Source organism: Fistularia commersonii, chromosome 10 (genome assembly GCF_037954325.1).
Source record: "Fistularia commersonii isolate RoL2024-O1a breed Wild chromosome 10, RoL_Fcom_v1.0, whole genome shotgun sequence".
NCBI classification, from domain to species: Eukaryota; Metazoa; Chordata; class Actinopteri; order Syngnathiformes; family Fistulariidae; genus Fistularia; species Fistularia commersonii.
The window spans coordinates 17,939,779-17,965,239 of record NC_141293.1 but is presented as its reverse complement, the minus strand read 5'-3'; the positions used below and the strand labels follow the sequence as shown (position 1 = coordinate 17,965,239).

Sequence of the window (25,461 nt, the reverse complement as noted above, 5' to 3'; positions counted from 1 at the left end):
CTTCACTGGAGCCAAGACAGAAATGCAAAGTTGATATTATAACTGAGAATGGTTGAAAAGCTGATCAAAATAATGCTTTTTTTTTTTTAATATTGAAAGTGACGCCTCTCCAAATGCTTGCGAAATAAGAACGAATGGAACGCTTGAATGAAATATTCATTATGTCTTAAAACTAAAAAACTAAAAACTTTAATGTTTTTGTGTTCACATATTCATAGAACTGAATATTCAAGTGGAGCGTTGGCAAGAACCGCTTGCAGCAAAAGAATTAAATAGCTGTGTCGTCAGTCTCAGGAAACATGCTTTTTTTTTTTTTTCGCGCAAAACGTCTGAGAACATCAATGTTTATTGTTTACATAAATGGTACCAATATTGTGCTAATGTGATGAACGGATCAGACGTGATAGAATTACTTGCTTTTGACTGACTGTTGGTAAAGCGATCACTTTTCTGTTGGAGGGGTCGGTTTCTTTTCCTCAACATATGGAAGTCATGGATGAAATATCACAACCAAACATGCACATTTTAGATCCTTCCCTGTTGTGTTGAGCTCCACTTATGGCGTGTGGTTTCGAATGTTATGAAGGCACGTCACGCCGGCTTCGCTCCGCTGCTTCCCGCGAGACGTCTCCGATCCCTGACTGCGACATGCATGAAGGAAGCTTGTGTTTTCAGTCATGGATGAAGGTCCGTGGGAGCTCGTTGGTCAAGACGTGCCAGCGTTCCACCCGCTGGCCTTTATTTTTAAGACAGTCGGTCCAATGACGGAGAGCGTCACCCTGAGAGTGCACGCTCAGACAGACGCCGCCTGAATCAGAAAGCGGATTCTCTGTTGTAAAAATTTCCCCGAGCTTATTATAAGCGTCCTATCAGCGGTGGGCCGTCAGGGCCTGCAAGGCCTTCTCTGCTGGCCTAAAAATATATCTGTATCACATACTGCTTTTAATTATATTCCGTCCATAATTGCTTGAATAATTCCAAATGGTGCGTCAGCTTCCTTTCGTAGCTTTTTCCCCGGCCGTGCCGTTTCCACACATGTATGTTCATATTCAAGCATTTAACCAATCAGATTTCAGCCATTATTTGTTGCCAGGCAGGGTCAAAGTCAAAGAAATCTGGCTAGTTGCCTGCCGAATCAGACGGGCCTTTGAGCTAAAAATTAAGTGTTGATGAAACGATTGCCTCAACCGATTGGATTTTGAGCTGCGACACCAAGGCCTTCTAGAAGGCTACGGTAACGTCAGCGTGTCACACGAGTGTACTAGCGGGCTGCATCTGTAGCGAGCTACAGGAAGACAAAAATAGTTGTGTCGATACAATATCTAACCCGTGATGGCTGAGGGAAGAGAAGAAATTGATGTGGTTGCAGAATTACCGTCAAATCCATTTTCAAGACGAACTTTTCAAGAAAAGCTGGGCATCTTTACAAAAGGTCGGGCATTTCCAAAGCCAGCAGGCCTGTGACAGCGAGGAAAAGGATTTGTCCATCACTTTCAGTGCATCATAAGACGTTTTTTTATAGCCATAAAAAAAATATTGAGGGGTGATTTGATAAATGGAGGCACTACTGAAGGCCTAAATGTGAAATGCACGGCCCACTACTGCGTCCTATTATAACAGGATAGGTGTTTTGTGCTACAGGCACAAATGGCAAAAAGCAAAACAGAAGTGAGCAGTCTGCATTAACAATACTGATCATAATTTGATTTTATATCCTTTAGCAAACTGTTTTTTGTTGCAGTTTTTTGTATCACTACTTGGAACAACCCGTATGTTCGGGTACATGGAGAGGTTCACCCAGGACCAGTCCATTGCAGAGCCACATATAGACGAATACAATCACGCACAAATCCGGGTTATTTCGGGTCTCCGATTAACTTCCCGCAGCACAGTACAGAAGCACCTGTATTGATTCTTATTCTTTGTTTTTTTTTTTTTCTCTTTTCCTATGCCTTCATGTCTATTTATATTTCATGCATTGTCCGAAACAAATTTTTAATCTGCATCTAACTCAGATATGAATGATTGACGTTTAATCTGCACAGGTTGTGAGAGTCACAGATATGCAGACGACACTCTTGTTTATGTCTGAGCTAAAAGCAGAGAAAGATTTCAAACCGATAACTTCCACGACGCGTCCAAATAAATAGCTGTGGAGCTCTCAACAGACCCTTAATGGTATTAAGTTTTAATAATTTACCAAGTATTGCTCTTCAACTGATTAATTTCAAATGTGTGCTTGTGGGTTATCCCAGTCAATCATTTTAATAGTCTAATTTTTAACCAACAAGCACAGGTTATCATTGAAAAATGTGAAGAAAATATGATAATTAACAAATATAAACTATCTCACTTAATGTAAAATAAATCATTTAACAAGCATAGCAGCAAATATGATCAAAGTACCAAAGAGCTCCCAACTTAATACATTTATACTAATACATAAACTGACCCGACTGCTTTTATTACTCATACCACCTCCCGCTGACAAATATCACCGAGCTGCTGACTGGCAACAATTAGCCCGACCTGGAGGGGTTTGAATTTAGAAATAGAACGAGAAGAAATTGGATAAAGAATAAGCTTCTGTCCGTTGTTTCTGCAGGACAAAAGTCACACCGAGACGCAGCGGCAGGCCGTGCATTTCACACCTGGGCCTTCAGTGGTGCTACTTTTATCAATCCACCCCTCAATAACTGCTATAAAACCCATCTTATTATGCAGTTAGCGGAATGAAAGTGACAGACAAATCCTTTTCCTCGCCAGCTTTGGCATTGCCGACCTTTCTTATCCGTGTCCGGCTTTTCTTGAAACGTCCGACTTGAAAATGGTCTTGAAAATAAATTTGGTTAAATGTATGAAAATACATGTCTGGAAGCAGCATAGCCAAGGAATAAGCGGACAGAGGAAGCGGACAGACCATTCGGAATTATTTAATACGTTTTCACTGACAAGATATAATCAAAATTGGTCTGTTGTTCAAATATTTTTTTGGCCAGCAGAGAGGGACTTGCAGGCCCTGACGGCCCACCACTGCCGAGACGCCATTTTCTCACCTATGAAGTCATTGGAGCGTCCGATGTCGTAGTCCCACACGGTCACCTCCAGAGACTTGTTGACAAGCTCCGACATGGAAATCTCATAGAAGAACTCCTGCAGTGATACAGAATCATCATGTCAAAGGTTTTTCTCTTTTTATTTCATGCATACGTATATAAATAACACTCATGTTCTCACTCTTGAAGTTCTTATTGCACTTTGCTTTATCCTTGTATTATATTTAAGCAACACAGGTAATAAATAAATCTTAATTGAGTATCTTCATATTAATATTGATACAACATTATACTTACTGATATGCAAAGCAAACAAATTGAAATTATATTTTTTCTAAAGAATGGAGTAACCATTTATTCTGATATTTTTGTCCCAAGTTTGTCCATTTTGCAGTCATTTTTCTTTCACACTTTACATTCAAATATTCTACAATTGTGTCAATTTTCATTGTGTATTCACCCATTTTGTGTTTATATTCTACTCATATATCTACTTTAGATAATGTACATCTGGATTTATACACTGCTCAAAAAAATAAAGGGAACACTTAAAAAACACATCCTAGATCTAAATGAATGAAATATTCTTATGAAATACTTTGCTCTTTACACAGTTGAATGTGCTGACGACAAAATCACGCAAAAACGATCGATGGAAATCAATTGTATCAACCCATGGAGGTCTGGATTAGGAATCACACTCAAAATTAAAGCGTAAAAACAAACTCCAGGCTGATCCAACTTTGATGTAATGTCCTTAAAACAAGTCCAAATGAATCTGTGTTGCTTCCTGAGTGGACACTATGATTTCACACAAGTGGGATCGACTTGGAGTTACATTCAAGTGTTCCCTTTATTTTTTGGAGCAGTATATTTATCTATTCACTCATTGATGTATTTGGAGAGCGAATGAGAGAAAACGTGTGAGATTAGATACGTTTTCTCACCTCATTGAATTCGGGGTTGAGGGTCTTTTTCATCACCGTGGTTTTGTGTTTGGATTTCTTCTGGAGGTCCGGCTTCAGGTATCTGACAGGCCAGGAAGCACAGCGTTCATCTGGTTATTCAAGGGACTCGTAAAAGCACGGGGGAAATAAACAAATTGGTGAAAATTCCTTCTGCGTGTATATCGAATATTTCCGTTCCTGCTTTGCGCATTATTTTGTGTATAAGTTTTTGCAAAATGATTAGATAACTAAGCGTGCAAGAAAAGGAAAATGAGGGGAAAATGTGTTGAGTTTTCCTCCCAACAGGACTTTTCTCAAACTCTGCTGTTAATGAAGGAATTTATTGATCAGTGATTCCCTGATCGAGGATCCTGCTCCTCATCTGCAAACAGAGATACAGTGATTAGTTATTAATGTTGCGGAACAGGAGAAATAATCTTTGCTGCTTTCTTTCCATCATTGCTCCTCCGCAAATGATGGTGGTTATTTTTTGCCGTTTTTTTAAATTGTTAATCGTGATAATAAATCAGAGTTTCAGAGTATTTTTAAGTATTTTAATTTTTTTTTGTGGAATTTCTATTTTATAAATCAACAATAACGATTGTAATTTGTTGTTTATGTGAATGAATACTTTTATATTAGCACTGACAGTAGCTTGATATTTTCAAATGTATTTCAAATAATTTGAACATTTGTTTTAAGTAATTATGTTTTTGTTATTTCCACAGCCTTCAGTAATTCAATGCTGATTTACATATGAATATATACATGAACAATATTATTGATCATTCCTTAATGGTCTAAATATTGTATTATATATTATAAATATTATAATAAGTCAGAACTGAAGAAGTGAAGAAATTCAAGTCCGGTTGTCACCACAAGACGATTTCCACGATTTTTGTTTGTTTTTTATTTCTTCCATATTCTGAAGGAATATGGAATATGTGTTATGATAAACCCAACCGTGATGGAATGGTCGAGGTGTGTGTGTGTGTGTGTGTAGCCATACAGACCAGAATACAAATTCTCCAAATAAATATTAGAAATCAATCTAGGGTTTCCTTTTCACATCTCCGCTTTCTCATCTTTAAAAACACCAGAGGCTTTATTCAGGCATCATATGCCAATAAAAATGCTGCTATCATAGATGGTTTGGTTTAACACCAGGGAGGACAGATGTCTCTTCCTGGCATAAAAAAAATAAATAAAAGGGGTGAAATAGACGCTCCCCACTGACCTGACCTTTCTCTGCTTTGTCATTCTGAGGAAAATTGATGCTTTGACACTGATTTTGGAAGAAGGCAAGATGCACAGAAATTTCTGTAAAAGCATATCCATCGTCCACCTAGGATTTTTTTTTTTTTTTTTCTGTTGTAGTTTTTTTTTTCAGATTAAAAACAAAAAGGAGGCTTAAATCTTTTGACTTTACTGACCTGACCTTTCTCTGCTTTGTCATTCTGAGGAAAATTGATGCTTTGACACTGATTTTGGAAGAAGGCAAGATGCACAGAAATTTCTGTAAAAGCATATCCATCGTCCACCTAGGATTTTTTTTTTTTTTTTTCTGTTGTAGTTTTTTTTTTCAGATTAAAAACAAAAAGGAGGCTTAAATCTTTTGACTTTACTGACCTGACCTTTCTCTGCTTTGTCATTCTGAGGAAAATTGATGCTTTGACACTGATTTTGGAAGAAGGCAAGATGCACAGAAATTTCTGTAAAAGCACATCCATCGTCCACCTAGGAAATCTTTTTTTTTTTTTTTTTTTTTCTGTTGTAGTTTTTTTTCAGATTAAAAACAAAAAGGAGGCTTAAATCTTTTGACTTTACTGACCTGACCTTTCTCTGCTTTGTCATTCTGAGGAAAATTGATGCTTTGACACTGATTTTGGAAGAAGGCAAGATGCACAGAAATTTCTGTAAAAGCACATCCATCGTCCACCTAGGAAATCTTTTTTTTTTTTTTTTTTTTTTCTGTTGTAGTTTTTTTTCAGATTAAAAACAAAAAGGAGCCTTAAATCTTTTGACTCCTATTGTGTCTCTCTCTTCGTTCATTCCCCTTCCTCTCAGGAAGCGGATACCATCTCCCCGATAAACAGTTGCGTCATTTGTCTGTCGGCAGAACTCCTCTTATTAGCGTGGAGGATCAGGATGTATTTGGCGTCCTCGTCCCGAGTCAGAACCCACCGCTGGGATCTGGATCTGCCGCCCCCCTTTCAAAACCATCGTCGGTCGTTGGCTGCCGTGCCAGATCGAATTACTCTGGCATTACACAAACCTGGTTTGGTAAAGTTAAAGTTCAATTTAGTCGATTATTTTTAGTCTTCTCTACCGTATTCCTCAAGTACGATCACTATGATTAGATCGGGCTTGTTGTTATTTCATTAAAGTTTGCATGCTGACGTTTGAGAAACAGAGTCGTTGTCGAACCCCCACGCGGTTTCTGGGTCACTGGCAACTGAATGCCATTAGTTTGTCAGCAGGGCATCGAATTTAACCCGCGAGCCGGAGCGCCGCACCATCTGGAACAGGCACCGTTCGCCAGCCCAGCGCTGATATTCTGCAACTTATTTCAAGTGCCGCAGCTTCTTGTTTTTCGCCAGCGGTCTTTTAAAACTCGCCGAATTCTGTCCATCTGTCAGATGAAAATCGTTTCATTCTTAAAATGTAAATCTCCCGGTAAGTTTATTTTTTGGGCGTTTTCTTGTTAATCCTCGCGTTCCCCGAGACGTCCGACGTATTTAGCGGTTGGGTTACAGTAGCGGTGGCTGGTGTTTGATTTTTTGTTTAATTTTGTATTTAATTTTTATGTACGGGGCCAACTAGGTATCATGTAAATTGAAGAAAATAAAAATTGCAATTTAAATATTTAACTTTTTCGCCATTTTATTTCAACTTAGAAATCATTAATGATGGTATAAAAGTACAGACTTTATTTTGGATCTTTTAACAGTAGCGGTGGCTGGCGTTTAATTTTTTGTTTAATTTTGTATTTAATTTTTATGTACGGGGCCAACTAGGTATCATGTAAATCGAAGAAAATAAAAATTGCAATTTAAATATTTAACTTTTTCGCCATTTTATTTCAACTTAGAAATCATTAATGATGGTATAAAAGTACAGACTTTATTTTGGATCTTTTAACAGTAGCGGTGGCTGGCGTTTAATTTTTTGTTTAATTTTGTATTTAATTTTTATGTACGGGGCCAACTAGGTATCATGTAAATCGAAGAAAATAAAAATTGCAATTTAAATATTTAAATTTTTCGCCATTTTATTTCAACTTAGAAATCATTAATGATGGTATAAAAGTACAGACTTTATTTTGGATGTAATCATCCATGCAAAATTAAACAAAAGGAAAAAAATAAGGAGTTTCTAAATTCAATATGGATTGAAAATAACTATTAAAATATTCAAAGAAAATAATTTGGTGGGCTGGATAAAAAAAAAAAAAATGCTCAAGTCTGGGTTACAGGGAGTGTAAATAAAGAAGGTGGAGGAGTTTAAACGCTCCAAAGCGATGGAGAGAAATGAAAAATGTAACGGGTGGAAAGGGTTGGACGTAATGTGGATTATGAGTTTAAGAGCGAATATATCGGTAGATGGATGTTTTATGGATGGAGCGAGAAGGAAGTTAGCTGGTGTGAGAGAGGAGGATTGTTGAGCCGCATTTTGTAATAACGGTGCATTTTGTAATAAACATCCAAAATGTAATAACTTTTTCGTTTCTTTTCGTAATAAAGCTGCATTTTGTAATAAACTGCCCCGACGCATTTTGTAATAAATTTTGCCGCATTATGTAATAAGTTCTTACATTTTGAAAAGATTATTACAAAATGCACTTGCAACTTTTTTATTCTCTAGGAAATGTAATAACATGGAATTTATAGAATATTATCTGTTAATGCAACCTTTGAATAGTGTACTGATAGTAATTGCTAAGTACTGCTACTAGGCTAATACACTGATACTGATAATAGGCCTAGCTTTTACAAATGCTTTAAAGTAAAATAAAATACAATTAACAAACAAATAAACTATGCTTTAGAATTGTTATTACATAATGCACCATGTTATTACATTTCCTAGAGAATAAAAAAGTTGCAGGTGCATTTTGTAATAATCTTCTCAATACATAACAACTAATTACATAATGCAGCAGTTTATCACAAAATGCATCTTTATTACAAAATGAAATGAAAAAGTTATTACATTTTGGACGTTTATTACAAAATGCACCTTTATTACAAAATGCGGCTCAACAAGGATGCAGAAGATAGACTTAGGTTTCTCCAAATATTAATGGATATAATTCAAATTATCACCCCGCGAACGCTCAAAACTGGACGTCCGGCTTACATTTTGACGTAGGGGTCGGAAAATCCGTTGACGTCCATGGCGGCCAGGTGAGCGCAGCGCTTCACGCCCACGCAGAGTCCGCCGTTACGCCGGCCTCCTCCTCCTCCTCCTCCTCCTCCTCCTCCCTCGCCGTCGTCGTCGACCTCCCGACCGACCGGAGGGAGAAACTGCAGGGAGAGAAGAAGGCGACCTCTTTCCTCCAAACTGTGGAGCTGCTCGTTCTCCCACTGCGGGCCAGATGACATTCGTCCGGTTAGATTTGGAATCGCTCGAATCCGATCCGCCGAGGTTGTTAAATTCGAACCGATTCTCTCTGGTTGTTAATGATGGGAACCTCGTTTTAAAAATTCGATTTTGTATTTTTCCGCCGAGACAAAGGAGTTGAGCCTTTTTCATCTTAATTAAGCCGTAATGGCTATCGCTGATTACTATGGTATCAATCTCGGCTTCGCATTTCTTCTTGATTAAATATCATCGTGCCGTTTTGTTTAATTCCATTATTCATGAAGGAAATCGACACCGGCTTTTGTTCTAACTGCTCGGTTCAGTTCTTCTGTCTTGTAAATCAGATTAATCAGATTAGTTTCGAGTTTGTTTTGCCCGAATAAAACCGTAACCCGCGGTGGCCAGTCAAATCCCATCCAAAGTTGCTGTTGAATGAGATAAATTTATTGGATTTAATGGGATAATTTCATCTGTTTGATTAATTGAATCGTGGTGGGGTATTTGCTGAGCCAAAGAACACATTTGATTTCATATCAAATATATATCCATGTATTCATTATCTATGACACTTTTCCTGCACTAGGATTGCGGTGGTGTCTGTCCTGGTTGTTCACCCTGGACGATCCATCGATCGCTGGGTCGCTATGGAAACATACAGCCGCTCTGTCACTCACGCGTCTTGCAGAGAATCACAAGTATTTACTCTTTCTCATTCAAGTCTGGCCAGTTAAGGGGCCTGAATGAACTTTACACAGGCTGAAGCCCTCCCAGGTATGAAATATATATTATATGTATATTTATGTATGGTGGCGCAGTGGTTAGTGCTTCGATCTCACAGCACGAAGGACCCTGGTTTGATTCGATTGCATGTTGTCTGCGTGGGTTTTCTCCGGTTTCTTCCCAAAATGTCAAAAAACATGCAGCAGGTTAGTTGGGAAAAAAAATTGGGAAAATTTCCCCCGAATTAATGAATGAGAGAGTAAATGTCGCCTGTCTTTCTATGTGGCCCTGCCTCTCGCTCGATGACAGCAAGGAAAGGCTGCAGCATTCCCCGTAATCCTCAGTGGAGGATGGATGAATATAACTATATATGTATATATATATTCATATATAATGTATCAAATCCATCCATCCATCCATCCATCCATCGTCTACCTAGGGCAGTGTTTCCCCAACCTTTTTTGAGCCACGGCACATATTTTACATTAGAAAAATCACACGGCACGCCACCAAATAAAAATGTCAAAAACATTTTTTAACAAATTAGAATGAAACTGTTGACTCAATTGACTTAGTGTGAAATCTAGTATATCTAATATCTGTAGTTTCGTCAAGTTGCAATGCAAATTTCCCACTGATGTGCAACTTTTCCAGAACACTTTTTTTCAGTGTCCGAAGACGCGTCATCAATATGTCTGAAAATGGTATTATTTGAGAGAACTATTTCTTTATCAACGCCAGAGGCGAGCATTTCTTCTACAATGATTTTGCCGGCAGGTCGTATTAATGTTTTGCTACGGTGTGTGTCTGTTTGGATTCAGAGATGAATCCAGCAACTTTATAGCAGCTTTCACTGCTTTCTCACTGGTCTTGGTAGTTTTCAACAATGCTGCCTGTTTGTTTACGCAGATACGAGTACTTTTTATTTTAAAAATGTATCACGCAAAGCGTCACTAATCACTCTGATACACAGATGCACAGGTTAATTCACTACCCGTCGCCATGGAATGGACACGCTGCCCACATAGACATAGGAAGACACATTATTTGCGTTGGATAAATAATTGCACATTTTTCCACGGCACACCTGATGATCTCTCACGGCACACTAATGTGCACAGTGGTTGGAAAACACTGACCTAGGTTACGGGGTCACAGTTTACTGGCGACCGGTCCAGGGTGTACCCCGCCTCTTGCTCGATGACAGCAAGGAAAAGCTCCAGCATTCCCCGCAACCCTCAGTGCAGGATAAGCAGTAGAGGATGGATGAATATAACTATATATATATATATATATATGTATATAATGTGTCAATACATCCGTCCATCCATCCATCATCTACCTAGGGTCTAGGATTGCGAGGGAATGCTGGACTGGTCAGCAGTCGCAGGGCCACATAGAAAGACAGACAGCATTCACTCACTCACTTGTTCGGGGCAATTTTCCCACTTTTTTCCAATTTACTTGCTGCATGTTTTTTTGGAAGGTGGGAGGAAACCGGAGAAAACCCACGCAGACACGGGGAGAACATGGAAAGTCCACACAGGAAGGTCTCCTTGTCAGGATCGAATCAATCGTGCTGGGATGGCGAAACCTGCCGCCCCATAACAATCAAATATTAAATAAATATCTCAAACTTTATACATCACATTTGATATTTTTATTTTATTTTATTTTATTTTATTTTATTTTATTTTATTTTATTTTATTTTATTTTATTTTATTTATTTATTTATTTATTTATTTTCTATTTATACAATTTCCTGCTATTATTTATTATTGTTATGTTTTACTTGAAACTCTGGCACAACAATTTCCTTCGGGATAAATAAAGTTATTCTTATTCTTATTCTTATTCTTATTCTTATTCTTATTCTTATTCTTATTCTTATTCTTATTCTTATTCTTATTCTTATATTACTCTCCAGTAAAAACCATTTGAGTGGCTTGTATTGATGGCACAAGAGCTGATTTAAGAGATTTTCGCGTTTGTAATTTTTTTGAAATTTGAGCAAATCTCTGTAATCTGTAAGACAACACGAACGTTTAGCATCGACGCTGCCGATCGGGTAAAGACGAGGGTGATAATGATTTTACTCCATAAAGTCCTCTCTGAGATTTAATTTCTTCTAGTAACACAGCGGTAGATCTTATACCTCAAAAAAAAAAAAAAAAAAAAAAAAAAAACTCACAGGTTTTTCTTTTAATTTCATTTCTAAGTGTCAGGTTGCAACCAGAACTGCAATCCTGAACTCTTCAGACATGTTCCGCTCCCGGGCTTCCTTAAAAATAAATCTGCTGCTCAGAAAATAAAGGTCAGAAACAAGCAGATCGATGGCTTTTAGTGGGAGTCGGCGCATTTTGGCAGGATTTCACAACTGCCTGCCTCCGATTCTGGCACTTTGTAGCTGCTCGGCTGTGCTTCGGCCGGCCAGCCTCTCCAAACAGAAATAAAACTGGCCGATTCCCACGTTCCAACCCTTGTCAGGTTGCGGCTTCGTTATGTTTATGAGGATGACGTGCCGGTGGCTCTTTCTCTGAACGGGCACCGATTTATGTTTATATGCATGAAAATGTTTCCGCGCACCGGTTCGAGGCGTAGGGGTTCAAATAAAAACACTTTTGGACGTTCACGGTATTTAATCCGATGACGATGACACTTTATAAGGCAGTTGTTTTTCAAAATAAGATCCGGAATTTGTCTCCGATTCTCTGTGTTTTTCAGTCTCGTGACTTCTTCTTCTTCTTCAGGTGTCGCCACAGCGAGTCAACTTTCTCCATGTAACCCTTTTCTCTGTATCTTCCTCTCTCACACCAACTACCTTCATATCCTCTTTCACTACGTCCATAAATCTTCTCTTTGGTCTTCCTCCAGACCTCAAATTCCAGCATCTTTCTACCAATATACTCACTCTCCCTCCTCTGTCCATGACCCAACCATCTCAGTCTGGCTTCTCTGACCTTCTCTCCAAAACATCTAACATGTGCTGTCCCTCTGATAGACTCATTCCTGATCCTCTCCATCCTGGTCACTCCCAAAGAGAACCTCAACATCCTCATCTCTGCAACCTCTAGTTCTGCCTGCTGTCTTTTGGTCATTGGAACAGTTTCTAGTCCAAACATCATCGCTGGTCTCACCACTGTCTTGTACACCTTTCCTTTTATTCTGGCCGATAGTTTTCTATCACATAGAACCCCTGACACTTTTCTCCACCCATTCCAACCTGCTTGGACCCGTCTCTTCACCTCTTTTCCACACTCTCCGTTGCTCTGGACTGTTGACCCTAAGTACCTGAAATCCTCCAGCTTCTTGATCTCCACTCCCTGTAGCCTCACCGCTCCACCCGAGTTCCTCTCATTCACACACATGTATTCTGTCTTGCTGCGACTAACTTTCATTCCTCTCCTTTCCAGAGCATACCTCCACCTCTCTAGATTTTCCTCTACCTGTTGTCTGCTCTCACTACAGATCACAATGTCATCCGCAAACATCATGGTCCATGGGGATTCCTGTCTAACCTCATCTGTCAGCCTATCCATCACCATTGCGAACAAGAAGGGGCTCAGAGCTGATCCCTGATGGAGTCCCACCTCCACCTTGAACTTCTCTGTTACCCCTACAGCACACCGTACCAGTGTCTCACAGCTAGCATACATGTCCTGCACCAGTCTAACATACTTCTCTGCCACTCCAGACTTCCTCATACAATACCAGAGCTCCTCTCTTGGCACCCTGTCATATGCTTTTTCTAGGTCTACAAAAACGCAATGCAGTTCCCTCTGGCCTTCTCTGTACTTTTCTATCAGCATTCTCAAAGCAAATACTGCATCTGTAGTACTCTTCCTAGGCATGAAGCCATACTGCTGTTCACAAATGCTGACTTCTGCTCTCAGTCTAGTTTCCACTACTCTTTCCCATAACTTCATTGTATGGCTCATCAACTTAATCCCTCTATAGTTGCCACAATTCTGCACATCCCCTTTATTCTTGAAAATAGGCACCATCACACTTTGTCTCCATTCTTCAGGCATCTTCTCACTCTCTAAGATCCTGTTGAATAATCTAGTCACAAACTCTACCTCCATCGTGACAAAAACTATAATTTGTACCAATCTAACATCTACCGATTTGTGCTTTCGTACCTCAACATCTTCATCTCTGCTCCGCTCTGAGCCAAACAGCATCGCCTTACAAGCAAACAAAAACAACTATATTATCAATTATTTAGTAATTTGAAGATTTTTTTGCTGCTACATCAAATGTTTGCTTGTTTTTTTTGTTTGTTTTTTTTTTGCCTACGGGCCAAAATGCGGAAAGGTTATTAGTTTGCAGGAACTAAACTTTGTGGAAAGGACATGTTATTAAACTAAACCCTGAGCTAAAAGTATTAAAAAAAACAAGAGGTAAAGTGAGAGCTTTGAAGGCAGAGGAGATTATTCAGGCACTAATTGGGAAATAACATACACACTAAAATTGAAGTTGGAAAAACCAAAATTGAAATCCGTCGCATCAAAACCCTCAGACCCGTCCAATCGTGTGTTTTCTATTTTTCATAATTCACATGTTTCCTGTTTACTTGTGTGATCAAATATTGTTTTCCCTACATATTAAAGAAATTATCATAATCAGGCATGGTTAAATGTTTAATCTGGTATATTTACTCATCAATGTGCATTGTTTATATCGACCCAAATTTAACACAAGGAGGAAAAAAGATTTAAACAAGAAATGTTTTGAGAATAAGCGCGTAAAATGAATTGGGGGCGGATTTAAATACAACAAACACAGGATAAGATCTCATGAGATTTGCAAAATTCTTTAAGTGTCACACTCAGCTAGACTATTGAAAATAAATTGAATATAAATCACATTTCATTGTTGTTGATGTCTTTTGTGGCTCACACTTTGGGAATCGGTGTGATAAGTCTGACTGTGCAGGCAGCTGGCAATACCTGAATTGCTGTGCGACCACACACACACACACACACACACACACACACACACACACACAAGTGCACGTACGCGCAAACATGCACAAGCTCAGGGTTGTTAAGTAAAGCTCCTGTTTGTCACAGCAAGGATTTATAGACCCCTATCCAGGTGAAAACAGTAACTAACAAGCCCAGCGGGTAAAGAACACAACAACCCAATATGAGGTCACACACACACACACACACTCTCACACACACACCTCACATGCACACGCTCCGTACACCGGAAAGTTCTGGACTATTATAAAGTTGAATTGGACCAATTTGTCCTGTGGAAAAATGATAAAATGAAGTGTGGGACTGCCATTCAGTGATAGATGAAGTATTTTGACCCGATTTATTTTATTTTATTTTATTTTTTGTGCCGAGGAAACCTTGTTTACAAACATTCGAGTCCCTCCTGTGACAGAAAAAAGAAAATTCCAGAGGAGCCGGGGAGAAATATTTCCTCTGTTTAGCGTTCGTAGCCTCGTTGAGCCGCATTTTGTAATAAACGTCCAAAATGTAATAACTTTTTCATTTCATTTTGTAATAAAGCCGCATTTTGTAATAAACTGCCCCAACGCGTTTTGTAATAAATTTTGCCACATTATGTAATAAGTTCTTACATTTTGGGAAGATTATTACAAAATGCACTTGCAACTTTTTTATTCTCTAGGAAATGTAATAACATGGAATTTATAGAATATTCTCTGTTAAAGCAACCTTTGAATAGTGTACTGATAGTAATTGCTAAGTACTGCTACTAGGCTAATACAGTGATACTAATAATAGGCCTAGCTTTTACAAATACTTTAAAGTAAAATAAAATACAATTAACAGATAAACTATGCTTTAGAATTGTTATTACATAATGCACCATGTTATTACATTTCCTAGAGAATAAAAAAGTTGCAAGTGCATTTTGTAATAATCTTCTCCTTATGTAATAACTTATTACATAATGCTGCAAAATTTATTACAAAATGCGGCTTTATTACAAAATGAAATGAAAAAGTTATTACATTTTGGATGTTTATTACAAAATGCACCGTTATTACAAAATGCGGCTCAACGAGCCTCCAGAATATCGTAACTTCAGCCCCCCGGCAAAAATTTGAAATCAAGCAACTAAAATCTTCTTCTTCTTTACGACCTCAGAATCTTGTCGGTGGAAAGAACGCGAACATTTTGTTGAGTTCCGTGATTTTGGTGTTTATGACCTTCAAGAGAATTCAATGATTATCCAAGAAAACACAAAATTTCTCTCATGAGATCATTTCTGTTCTCTCAGGTTATGATTGCATCCTTTTCATTTATAATCAGACATATTTCAACATTATTTTTTTTAAATCTCTGAAATTTTATTGCACTTCATTTGTTACGGTATATAAAGAGAATGAGCCACATGTTGCTTTTTCATCAGCTGTTCGTGTTTTATTGAGCATTTAAAAATAAGGGGCTGTTGAAAACTGTAACTGCCTTGCCGCTAATTTTTTTTTTTTTTTTTTTTTTTTTTTTTTTTTTACTGTTTATACAATTTTCTACTATTATTTATTATTGTAATATTATTGTAATGTTTTTCTTGTAACTCTGGCACAACAATTTCCTTCGGGATAAATAAAGTTGTTTTTATTCTTATTCTTATTCTTATTTTATTTAATTTAAGAAAGAAATAAAGTTCCCCGAATTCCCTCATCAGTCACAGCTTTATTGCCTATTTTAAAATCTATTGTGGAAGTTTAACAAATGCAACACTGGGCTCAAAACAATAAGTAGATTTTTTTTTTTTAATATCAATTCACCCAACATTTGACATTTTCACTGAGAATTTAAAAAGGAAAAAAGGTGCTCTGTTGAGTGAATACACACTGTAAAACAACACTGTAAAAATAATGCTAAATTATTCTATGAGTGTGTTTTCGTGTCACTTCCTGTTTCATTTGGGGCGACTTGTTATTTAAGCTCTTGTCACTTCTAATTCCCGCCAACGTGCACGATCGCTGGTACAAACGCAAGCATGTCTATTTTATACCTGTTATTTTGATCCTTCCATCTTTTGCCAGATTTTTGCCGTCTCTACCATGCGTTTCTTCCTGTTAACTGACCCTGTTTTTGCATTTACTCTTTGTCTTTATACAAAAATGTTCCCCCGCCCCCTGAAAAAAAGGAGTTTCAAACGAAATATGAGGACAAATCTGGTGGAATCGTAACACGGTGAACCTCTGGACGGCTTCTGTGATCATCCCGTCCTCTACCTGAGCAGATAATAGCAGCGGTTAGGCGGGGAAAGCAATTATCCAAATGGTACCTTTTCAAACGGTTTCTGCCCGGGATCATTTGCAGGGAATTATGCCGTTGCGACTCGTTTTTATTGAAAGACTCATGTTAAGGACCTCCGGGAGTGTCGGAGCGGATCCGAAGCAAGGTTCACCTCTCCGAAAACCTATTCTGGATCGGTTATACTTTGCTTTTATGCTGTGTTTTGTTTTTTTTTTTCCCCACACATCTTTCAATTCCCGTTTGTGCAAAAAAATGAAAAAAGTGGTTTAACTTATTGACAAGAAGTGTTGTACCTCTCGCAAGTAGCAGGAGATTCCTCGCAGGGCTTCGCCCATGGCGGTGGGAGACGGCAGCTGGAGGGGGAAAGCCAGCAGTGAACTCGCTATCTACGATTTACGGACCCTGTTTAAACTGTCAAAGTGCAGAAAAACACTTGGGGGGGAAAAAGACGAGAATGTCTTTCTTTGTGTGTGTTTGGTATCTATCTATCGATCAATCTACAAATGTATAAATAAAGTATCTATCTATCTATCTATCTATCTATCGATCTATCTATCTATCGATCTATCTATCTATCTATCTATCTATCTATCTATCTATCTATCTATCTAAACTACATAATCGCGCTGGAATTGCTTAAAAAAAAGTCTAGAAATTACAATTACATTTTCTTTCCATTTCCCATAAATGCACTTTCATATGACCAGAAAAAAAAAAAAAAACTTGAATTGAAATCTTATAAATGCATTTAAAAAAGTCTTACATTATTTTACAACCAACACAATAAAAATCAATCTGGGTTCTGATCAATACACTTTAAATCTAATCACATCTATTGATCATCTACTGCCCATCGTCTATCCATACATCCATCCATCCAAGTTGGGAGCCTTTACTATATTACTATTACTATTACTATAACTATTACTATTACTATATATACTATTATTACTATTATCTATTGAGAGTGGGATGATAAATAGACGACTGCAATTGAAATGCATTGAAATAATAATTCTGTGTTTGCGTCTTGCTGTCGTGTGTGTCTGCTGGTGTTTTTTGCATGTATGTGTGTGTGTGTGTGTGTGTGTGTGTGTGTGTGTGTGTGTGTGTCGTACCGGCGGTGGATGCTCCAGGCAGGTGTGGAAGTGTTTGGTCTGGTCGGGTTTCACACGTTTCAGAGCCACTCGGGACTCGCCGATCAACTCATTATGAGTCAACTTGTCCTCGTCGCAGACGGACAGCCTGGAAGGCGGATCCACGGCGAGCAATAACAAAAACACATGGAAAATAACCTGCATGGTGATTGTATTTGAAATTTGGTTCTTTTCTCCATCATTCCGGTGGCAGAACTCACAGAAATGCAACATTTAATGCCCGTATCAATTATAGCTCGTGTTAAAACATTTTAAAACTGGTTTCTAAACCCTTCAGACAACTGACCTGCTGACCTCTTACGAGTCTGCATGCAGCTTTGGAGGAAGTGATTCTCCTGTCGTTTTAGACAGCGAGACATTTTGTTTCCTCTTTAAAATTATTCTTATATATGCATTGCTTTTCAAAAGTACCCTCTAAATGAACGATTATTAAAAAGAAAAGCATCTTATCATTTTGTCACCTTCTTGAAATAATTGCTTGAAAATCATTTTTTTTGAGTTTTTCAGAAAAAAAAAAAAAATTAGCCGTAAGTTAAAATAAGGAGTTGATTTCAGCAAAAATTAAAAAAAATTGTCAAAAAATATGATGATATGTAACTATCTTCAAAGAGATATTTTGTTTCCTCTTTAAAATAATTCTTAAATATGCATTGCTTTTCAAAAGTACTCTAAATGAATGGTTATTAAAAAAAAAGCATTTCATCATTTTGTCACCTTCTTGAAATAATTGCTTGAAAATATTTTTTTTTGAGTTTTTCAGAAAAAACAAGAAAATTAGCCGTAAGTTAAAATAAGGAGTTGATTTCAGCAAAAATTAAAAAAAATTGTCACAAAATATGATGATATGTAACCATCTTCAAAGAGATATTTTGTTTCCTCTTTAAAATAATTCTTAAATATGCATTGCTTTTCAAAAGTACCCTCTAAATGAATGGTTATTAAAAAAAAGCATTTCATCATTTTGTCACCTTCTTGAAATAATTGCTTGAAAATAATTTTTTCGAGTTTGACAGAAAACTCAAAAAATGAGCTGTATGTTAAAATAAGGAGTTGATTTAAGCAAAAAAATAGTCAAAAAATATGATAATATGTAACCGTCTTCAAAGAGACATTTTGTTTCCTCTTTAAAATAATTCTTAAATATGAATTGCTTTTCAAAAGTACCCTCTAAATAAAGGTTATTAAAAAAAATTATCTTATCATTTTGTCGCCTTCTTGAAATAATTACTTCAAAATCTTTTTTTTTTTTTAGTTTTTCAGAAAACCCCAAAAAGTGAGCCGTATGTTCAATTAGGATTTGATTTAAGCAAAAAAAAATTTAAAAATATGATGATATGTAACCATCTTCAAAGAGACATTTTGTTTCCTCTTTCAAATCATTCTTAAATATGCATTGCTTTTCAAAAGTACCCTCTAAATAAAGGTTATTAAAAAAAATTATCTTATCATTTTGTCGCCTCCTTGAAATAATTGCTAAAAAAAAATAATTGAGTTTTACAGAAAACACAAAAAATGAGACGTATGTTAAAATAAGGAGTTGATTTAAGCAAAATAAAAATAGTCAAAAAATATGATGATATGTAACCGTCTTCAAAGAGACATTTTATTTCCTCTGTCAAATCATTCTTAAATATGCATTGCTTTTCAAAAGTACCCTCTAAATAAAGGTTATTGAAAAGAAAGTATCTTATCATTTTGTCGCCTTCTTGAAATAATTGCTTAATTGCTTAAAAATCTTTTTTTTTGAGTTTTACAAAAAACACAATAAAGAGTAAAATAAAGAGTTGATTTAAGCAAAAAAAAAAAGGCCAAAAAATATGATGATATGTAAGGTAATAGTACGTCTAAGTTTGTACGAGTGTGTGTGTACATCTTCACGCATTTAGTAACTTGCTTCACAGTGTCCCAGTGTCACAAGATTAATTTTGCTTCTACTTTTTTTTAATTTTTAATTTTAGAGCACTCATAAAATCAGCCCCTAATCTTGTCAAACTGGGATGTAACAATATGTTGAAGTGGCAGAAAACAAGGTCCCAGTATAAATATATAGAGTTCAACAGCGGGCGGAGATTTATGAAGTATTTCAGGAGCCTTTAATTTAGTTACAAGTACTTGTAATAAAAATCAATCATAGAATACTATAATATATATTATAATGCTAAAATACAACAGTCCTTCACACCCTGCGACTGAAGCAAACCCGAACCACCAGCAGTCCGTGGAAGTTCTTGAACGTCTGAATCATGTGAAATTTGGAAGTGGCCTTTGGCTTTTTCATGCTAAATAACTGAAAGTGTCCACAAAGCAAACCCACACAGTGGGAGGAAAACTCACCAGCTTTACTGAAGAGAGATAATTAAAAAAAAAAAAAGGGGGAATTTGTTAAAGCGCAAACACTGGGTTTGCATAAACATACCGACCTCTTGTATGCTTGGAATGAAGGTTGTAGTTTTACTTTGGAAGATGTTGTTGATCGTCATCTGCATGCTAAATGTCGCACATCTACATGAAACCAAACGCTGTCCAAAATTTCAAACAGATGCCATGAAGTCACTTTGGTTTGTTTCCCAACAATAAATACACACCTGTGCTGAATTACGGTTGCGTAAAGTTGCACACCCTCAAACGTCCATTTCCATGGCCAGTACAGATATATAATAATAACAACAACAACAAAAATTATAATAATAATAAGAAGAAGAATATTAAGAATAATAATAAGAAGAATACTAATAATGTATTATTCATTATGATATTATGTTGCAATTGTATATATTATTATATATTATTGTAATATACACAATAGTAATAATATACATAATAATATACATGATAATATACATAATAATATACATAATAATAATAATACACATGATAATGATTATAACAACAACAACAATAATAATAATAATAATAATAATGTATTTGTCATTAAAATATAATTATATAATATTATATATTATAATAATATTATACATAATAATAATGATAATAATTATAATCTTCATTTGATTTTGGCTTTTTGCTACAACAATTCAAGCTTCTCTATCTTCTTCTCTCATACCACCAACTTCATGTCCTCTGTCACTACATCATAAATCTTTTCTACATAACAATAATAATAATAATAATAATAATAATAACTAATTTACTATTCACAATGATATAATAATATAATATTGTAGATTATTATAAATTATAATAATATTATATATAACAATAACAATAATAATAATCTTCATTTGAATTTTGGCTTTTTGCTACAATGAATCAAGCTCCTCCATTAAACCTCATCTCCTCTATCTTCTTCTCTAATACCACCAACTTCATGTCCTCTGTCACTACATCATAAATCTTTTCTACATAATAATAATAATGACAATAATAATAATAATACCCTCGGTTACGCTCGGTGCTCAAGTTCTAATTACAAATTTTGGCCTGGGTTATGCAGCCATGTAGCTTTCCAAGTGCTCCAAATCAATTAACCAGGCTGAGTGAGTGCTTTGTTTCACAGGACCTCAATCAGTTCCAGCTGGGGATACACACACACACACACACACACACACACACACACAGCCGCCCACACACACACACAAACGCACAGCTTGTTTCTGTCCCTAAACGATGCCGATGACATATTTTCCATTTTCATTGCATCTCAATTTACACAGTCTTCTAAATTATTTTTTTGCAATTCAAAATCTTATTCCATCAAATCATTTTTCCGTCAGCGACAGACACAAACGCCGAGCGACAGAGTGTTTTTCTGCAAAAAAAAAACTCCACAGCAGCCACGTGCATGTTGCCACCTTTCTGGAGATTCAACCACCGGAGGGCAAGATGACCCATTTTCCAAAAAAATAAGTGCCATCCAACTTCTGTGTTTCAGATGCCCACTTTATTGCGGAACAGAGAATTACATTCCTCCGACCGGAAGGCTTGCGACGCTTTCATTTCCCCACCTATTACGGCGGCGTCACCCTGTCAAGCCGTCGCCAGGGGCAACCACCTGAGGCGCGAAAGGATCGTTAAAATCCGAACTAAGCAGAAGGAGTACAGATGGCATCCGTTCACAAAGATGAACAATTAGCAAAGTGAGACGCCAACCTTCTCGGCGGAAAGAACAGGAAAGTATTGATGGGTTGGTTTTTTTTTTTCTTTTTTTTTTTTTCTCCCTCAATTAATGTTCGACTCGGCTTAATCCACTCATTACCGCGGAGACTCAACGTGCATCGTTTGCAGCGATGAAGATGACCTTCATTACGCGTCGCTATAAAAAATGGATATTACGTCTGTTCTTGAAGGTTGATACGGACTCATTAGATCAGACGGAGTTTAGTTTCGTCTTTTTACGGCTGGAAAAAATGTCCAGTAAAATAACCGATAAGTGGTAACTCGACTGCTGTTCGGAAAAAAAAAAAAAAAAATGAAAGAAAAAATGAGAGAGAAAAAAATGGAGGAAATTAGCAAAAAAAATTGGGAAAATAATTTGGAAAAAAAAAAAATTGGGCTTTTGTTTGTTATTTTCTAACAGAGGCAGCGAATTATCTACTGGAAGGTAAAATGTAGACTGTTTCTTAGATACTGGGTGTTAAACTGGACGTTTGATATTTTATGAGGGTGCGGAAACAAAAATTTTTGTGGGAGAATATTTTCTCATTCTTTATTTTTATCCAAAAGTAAAAGTTTCGCCTTCCACACCGTCTTCGGTGTATTATCTAGGTATAAATTCTATATATTTATCATCATTCTCTTTTTTTGTTTGGTTTGATTTAAATTGTTGATGTCGTGTGTTTTTATTGTTACAACACAAATTTCCCCTTATTTGGAAGCAGATCGACAAAAATATGACACGTCAATCACGAGGATAATCTCCTAAACTCCTTCGCCTTTTTTTTTTTATTTTTTAAGTTTCATACGCTACGGGTGAAGGATCACTTTAACTCGCTCAGATTTATACAAGGGCTTAAAACTCATATTAGATCCAGAGCTTTTTAATTAAAGGTCTTCCTCCCCGTTGCTTCTACAAGTCCATCGATTACAGATGGGATTCTGTGATCGACGGCGGCGGAAACGTGAGTCATTAAAAGACAAAACCAGTCTATTGAAATAAGCATGTTTTGGTTTTTTTTTGTTTTTTTTTTTGTTTTTTTCTACATGACAGTGCTTTTATAGAGATGAGGGCACTGAAAAGATCTCTCCGCCTCGGGAATCTCAGTCTAATAATATAAGAGACCTTGTGGCGTTTTTTCACGCAGGCACTTAAATTAATCAAAGATGCCAGGGGAGATTCATATCGGAGTGTCAGGATGTTCCCGTGTTTGATTAATCCGTGCCAGCGTGCACGAAGCGTGCACGAAGCCCGGCCCAAAATGATTCCACCTCCACCACAGTCAGTGATAATTCCACTGTTTATAAAATGTTTCAGACCTTTATTTATTGTATTGTATTCCGAGGACACTTGCAGACACACCGCTTAGAAAAAAAAGCACCGAAAAATGCTTGCAATATCGCCGAATATATGAATTTAATGACTTTATCGTGTCTTTATCACGCGATTTTTTTTTCGGTATCATTTTTTCGACATTTTGGCTCATGTTGAATTTCATTGTTGGTTATTTTAACGTTTCCCATGTTACTGAGTGAAAAGAACACAAGAGAACATCGTATCCGTCCTGTGTAAAAATACACTGCTCAAAAAAATAAAGGGAACACTTAAAAAACACATCCTAGATCTAAATGAATGAAATACTCTTATGAAATACTTTGCTCTTTACACAGTTGAATGAGCAGACAACAAAATCACACAAAAATGATCGATGTAAATCAATTGTATCAACCCATGGAGGTCTGGATTAGGAATCACACTCCAAATTAAAGTGTAAAAACAAACTCCAGGCTGATCCAACTTTGATGTAATGTCCTTAAAACAAGTCCAAATGAATCTGTGTTGCTTCCTGAGTGGACACTATGATTTCACACAAGTGTGATTGACTTGGAGTTACATTGTGTTGTTTAAGTGTTCCCTTTATTTTTTGGAGCAGTATAGTTTGGTCTATCTTTAGCTATTAATGGCTTATATTGGGGGTTTTTCACTTCTCGCTTCGCAATGAAACAAATCTATATGTTTCCATTGACTGCGTGAAACCAATCAAAACATCGCTCTCAGCTGCACTTCAAGATGTGTGTATTTGAAAGCCTATAAACCCGGTAATAAAGATGCATTTTCAATGTTGTAAAACAATTGAAATAATACATTTCTTAAAATGATAAATGATAAGCCATCCATACCTGAGCGTCTTCCTATGCATGTCCTCCTCTGTGATTCCAACATATGTGAGCGTTTCGTTCCACACTGGGTTCAGAGAGTTACGGATGGTCTTGGTTTTCAGCTTGTTGGCCTGAAAAGAAAAAAACACGCTGATCAATCATCACCTTTTGTCTTATGTGCACAAAAAAAAAAAATCCAACTTGAGCAAGCAAATAATAAATATCCTAATTTTTTTTCCACAAAATTTACTAATAATTATCTGTGTAGAATTGCTGGTCATGAAATACAGTAGTTTTCCTTGAAAAAAAAACAATAAAAAAAAACAAAAATATTTTCAAATGATTATTTTAAATAATTCCTTTCTTTGTATGATGGAAGCTAATCTTTTCTATCACATTCACAAATACAATGAGAAAAGGATTTTTGATTTTTTTTTTAATGTGAGGTATCTGTATGGAGTTTGTGAATGAATTATTATTGAATTATCAACAAAACTATATGGACTAAATCTAAACGTTTACATCTTACCTTGCAGGCTCCAGGGAGCAAGTGCAGTTTGACATATGGATCTGCCAAACCGTTAAAGTCCATTGGCTTTAGACCCTGCAGAGAGAAGAGAACAGTTGATGTGCAAACTTAACATCATCTGCAATATTACACTTCCCGAATTGTCAAAATGTAATGCCTGTAAATGTAACAAAAAGATGAACGTATATAAATGTGAAGTGTTTAATGTAGAGTGGCTTCGAGGCGTCTCCGAACTAGATCATCGTTAGAAGAAAGCAACCCATTATCCTTTTCCAAATATGCAAAATAAAACTAAAATGTAATTTGGAAATTTAAAAAAAAAAATGGGGTTGAGTTCTGAGTCTTTGTGAAAACAGTGCAGACATTTTGTTGACTCCCATTGCCCTAATAGATAATAACCAAGGATAGGATCTGTTGCATTAAATTGCTGTTGATTGTTGATTTAATTTAATTTAATTTAATTTAATTTAATTTAATTTAATTTAATTTAATTTAATTTAATTTAATTCTTAGCAAGGTGTTTTAACATTTCATAGGCTCAAGTGTCAGTAGAATAGAATAGAATATTTCTTTAATCATCCCAAATTTCCATTTCACACACAGCAGACATAGTCCATTTGAGGTAGTTGATAATAATAATAATAATAATAATAATAACAATAATAATAATAATACTAATACTAATAATAATACTACTACTAATAATAATAGTACTACTACTACTAATAATAATAATAGTAATAATAATAATAATAAAAATGATGATAGTAATAATAATGATAACAACAACAACAATAATAATAATAATAATAATGATAATAATGATAACAACAACAACAATACTACTACTACTAATAATAAGAATAATGATACTAATACTAATAATAATAATAATAATAGTAATAATAAAAATAATAATAATGATAATGTGCAGCAGT

General features: G+C 36.2%; 1 protein-coding gene across 1 annotated transcript in view; it reads right to left on the bottom strand.

The window, feature by feature from the left end:
- Positions 1-303: 303 nt before the first annotated feature.
- Positions 304-25,461, bottom strand: part of doc2a (double C2-like domains, alpha) — a 41,667-nt gene continuing 16,509 nt past the window's right edge. The window contains exons 4-11 of the mRNA XM_086154167.1: positions 24,524-24,598; positions 24,016-24,125; positions 17,683-17,809; positions 16,858-16,917; positions 8,366-8,592; positions 4,004-4,085; positions 3,057-3,153; positions 304-808 (exon numbers count right to left, since the gene is read on the bottom strand). Coding sequence (XP_086010293.1) covers positions 672-808; positions 3,057-3,153; positions 4,004-4,085; positions 8,366-8,592; positions 16,858-16,917; positions 17,683-17,809; positions 24,016-24,125; positions 24,524-24,598 — 915 coding nt within the window. The 3' untranslated portion in view covers positions 304-671. The remainder of the gene's footprint in view (positions 809-3,056; positions 3,154-4,003; positions 4,086-8,365; positions 8,593-16,857; positions 16,918-17,682; positions 17,810-24,015; positions 24,126-24,523; positions 24,599-25,461) is intronic.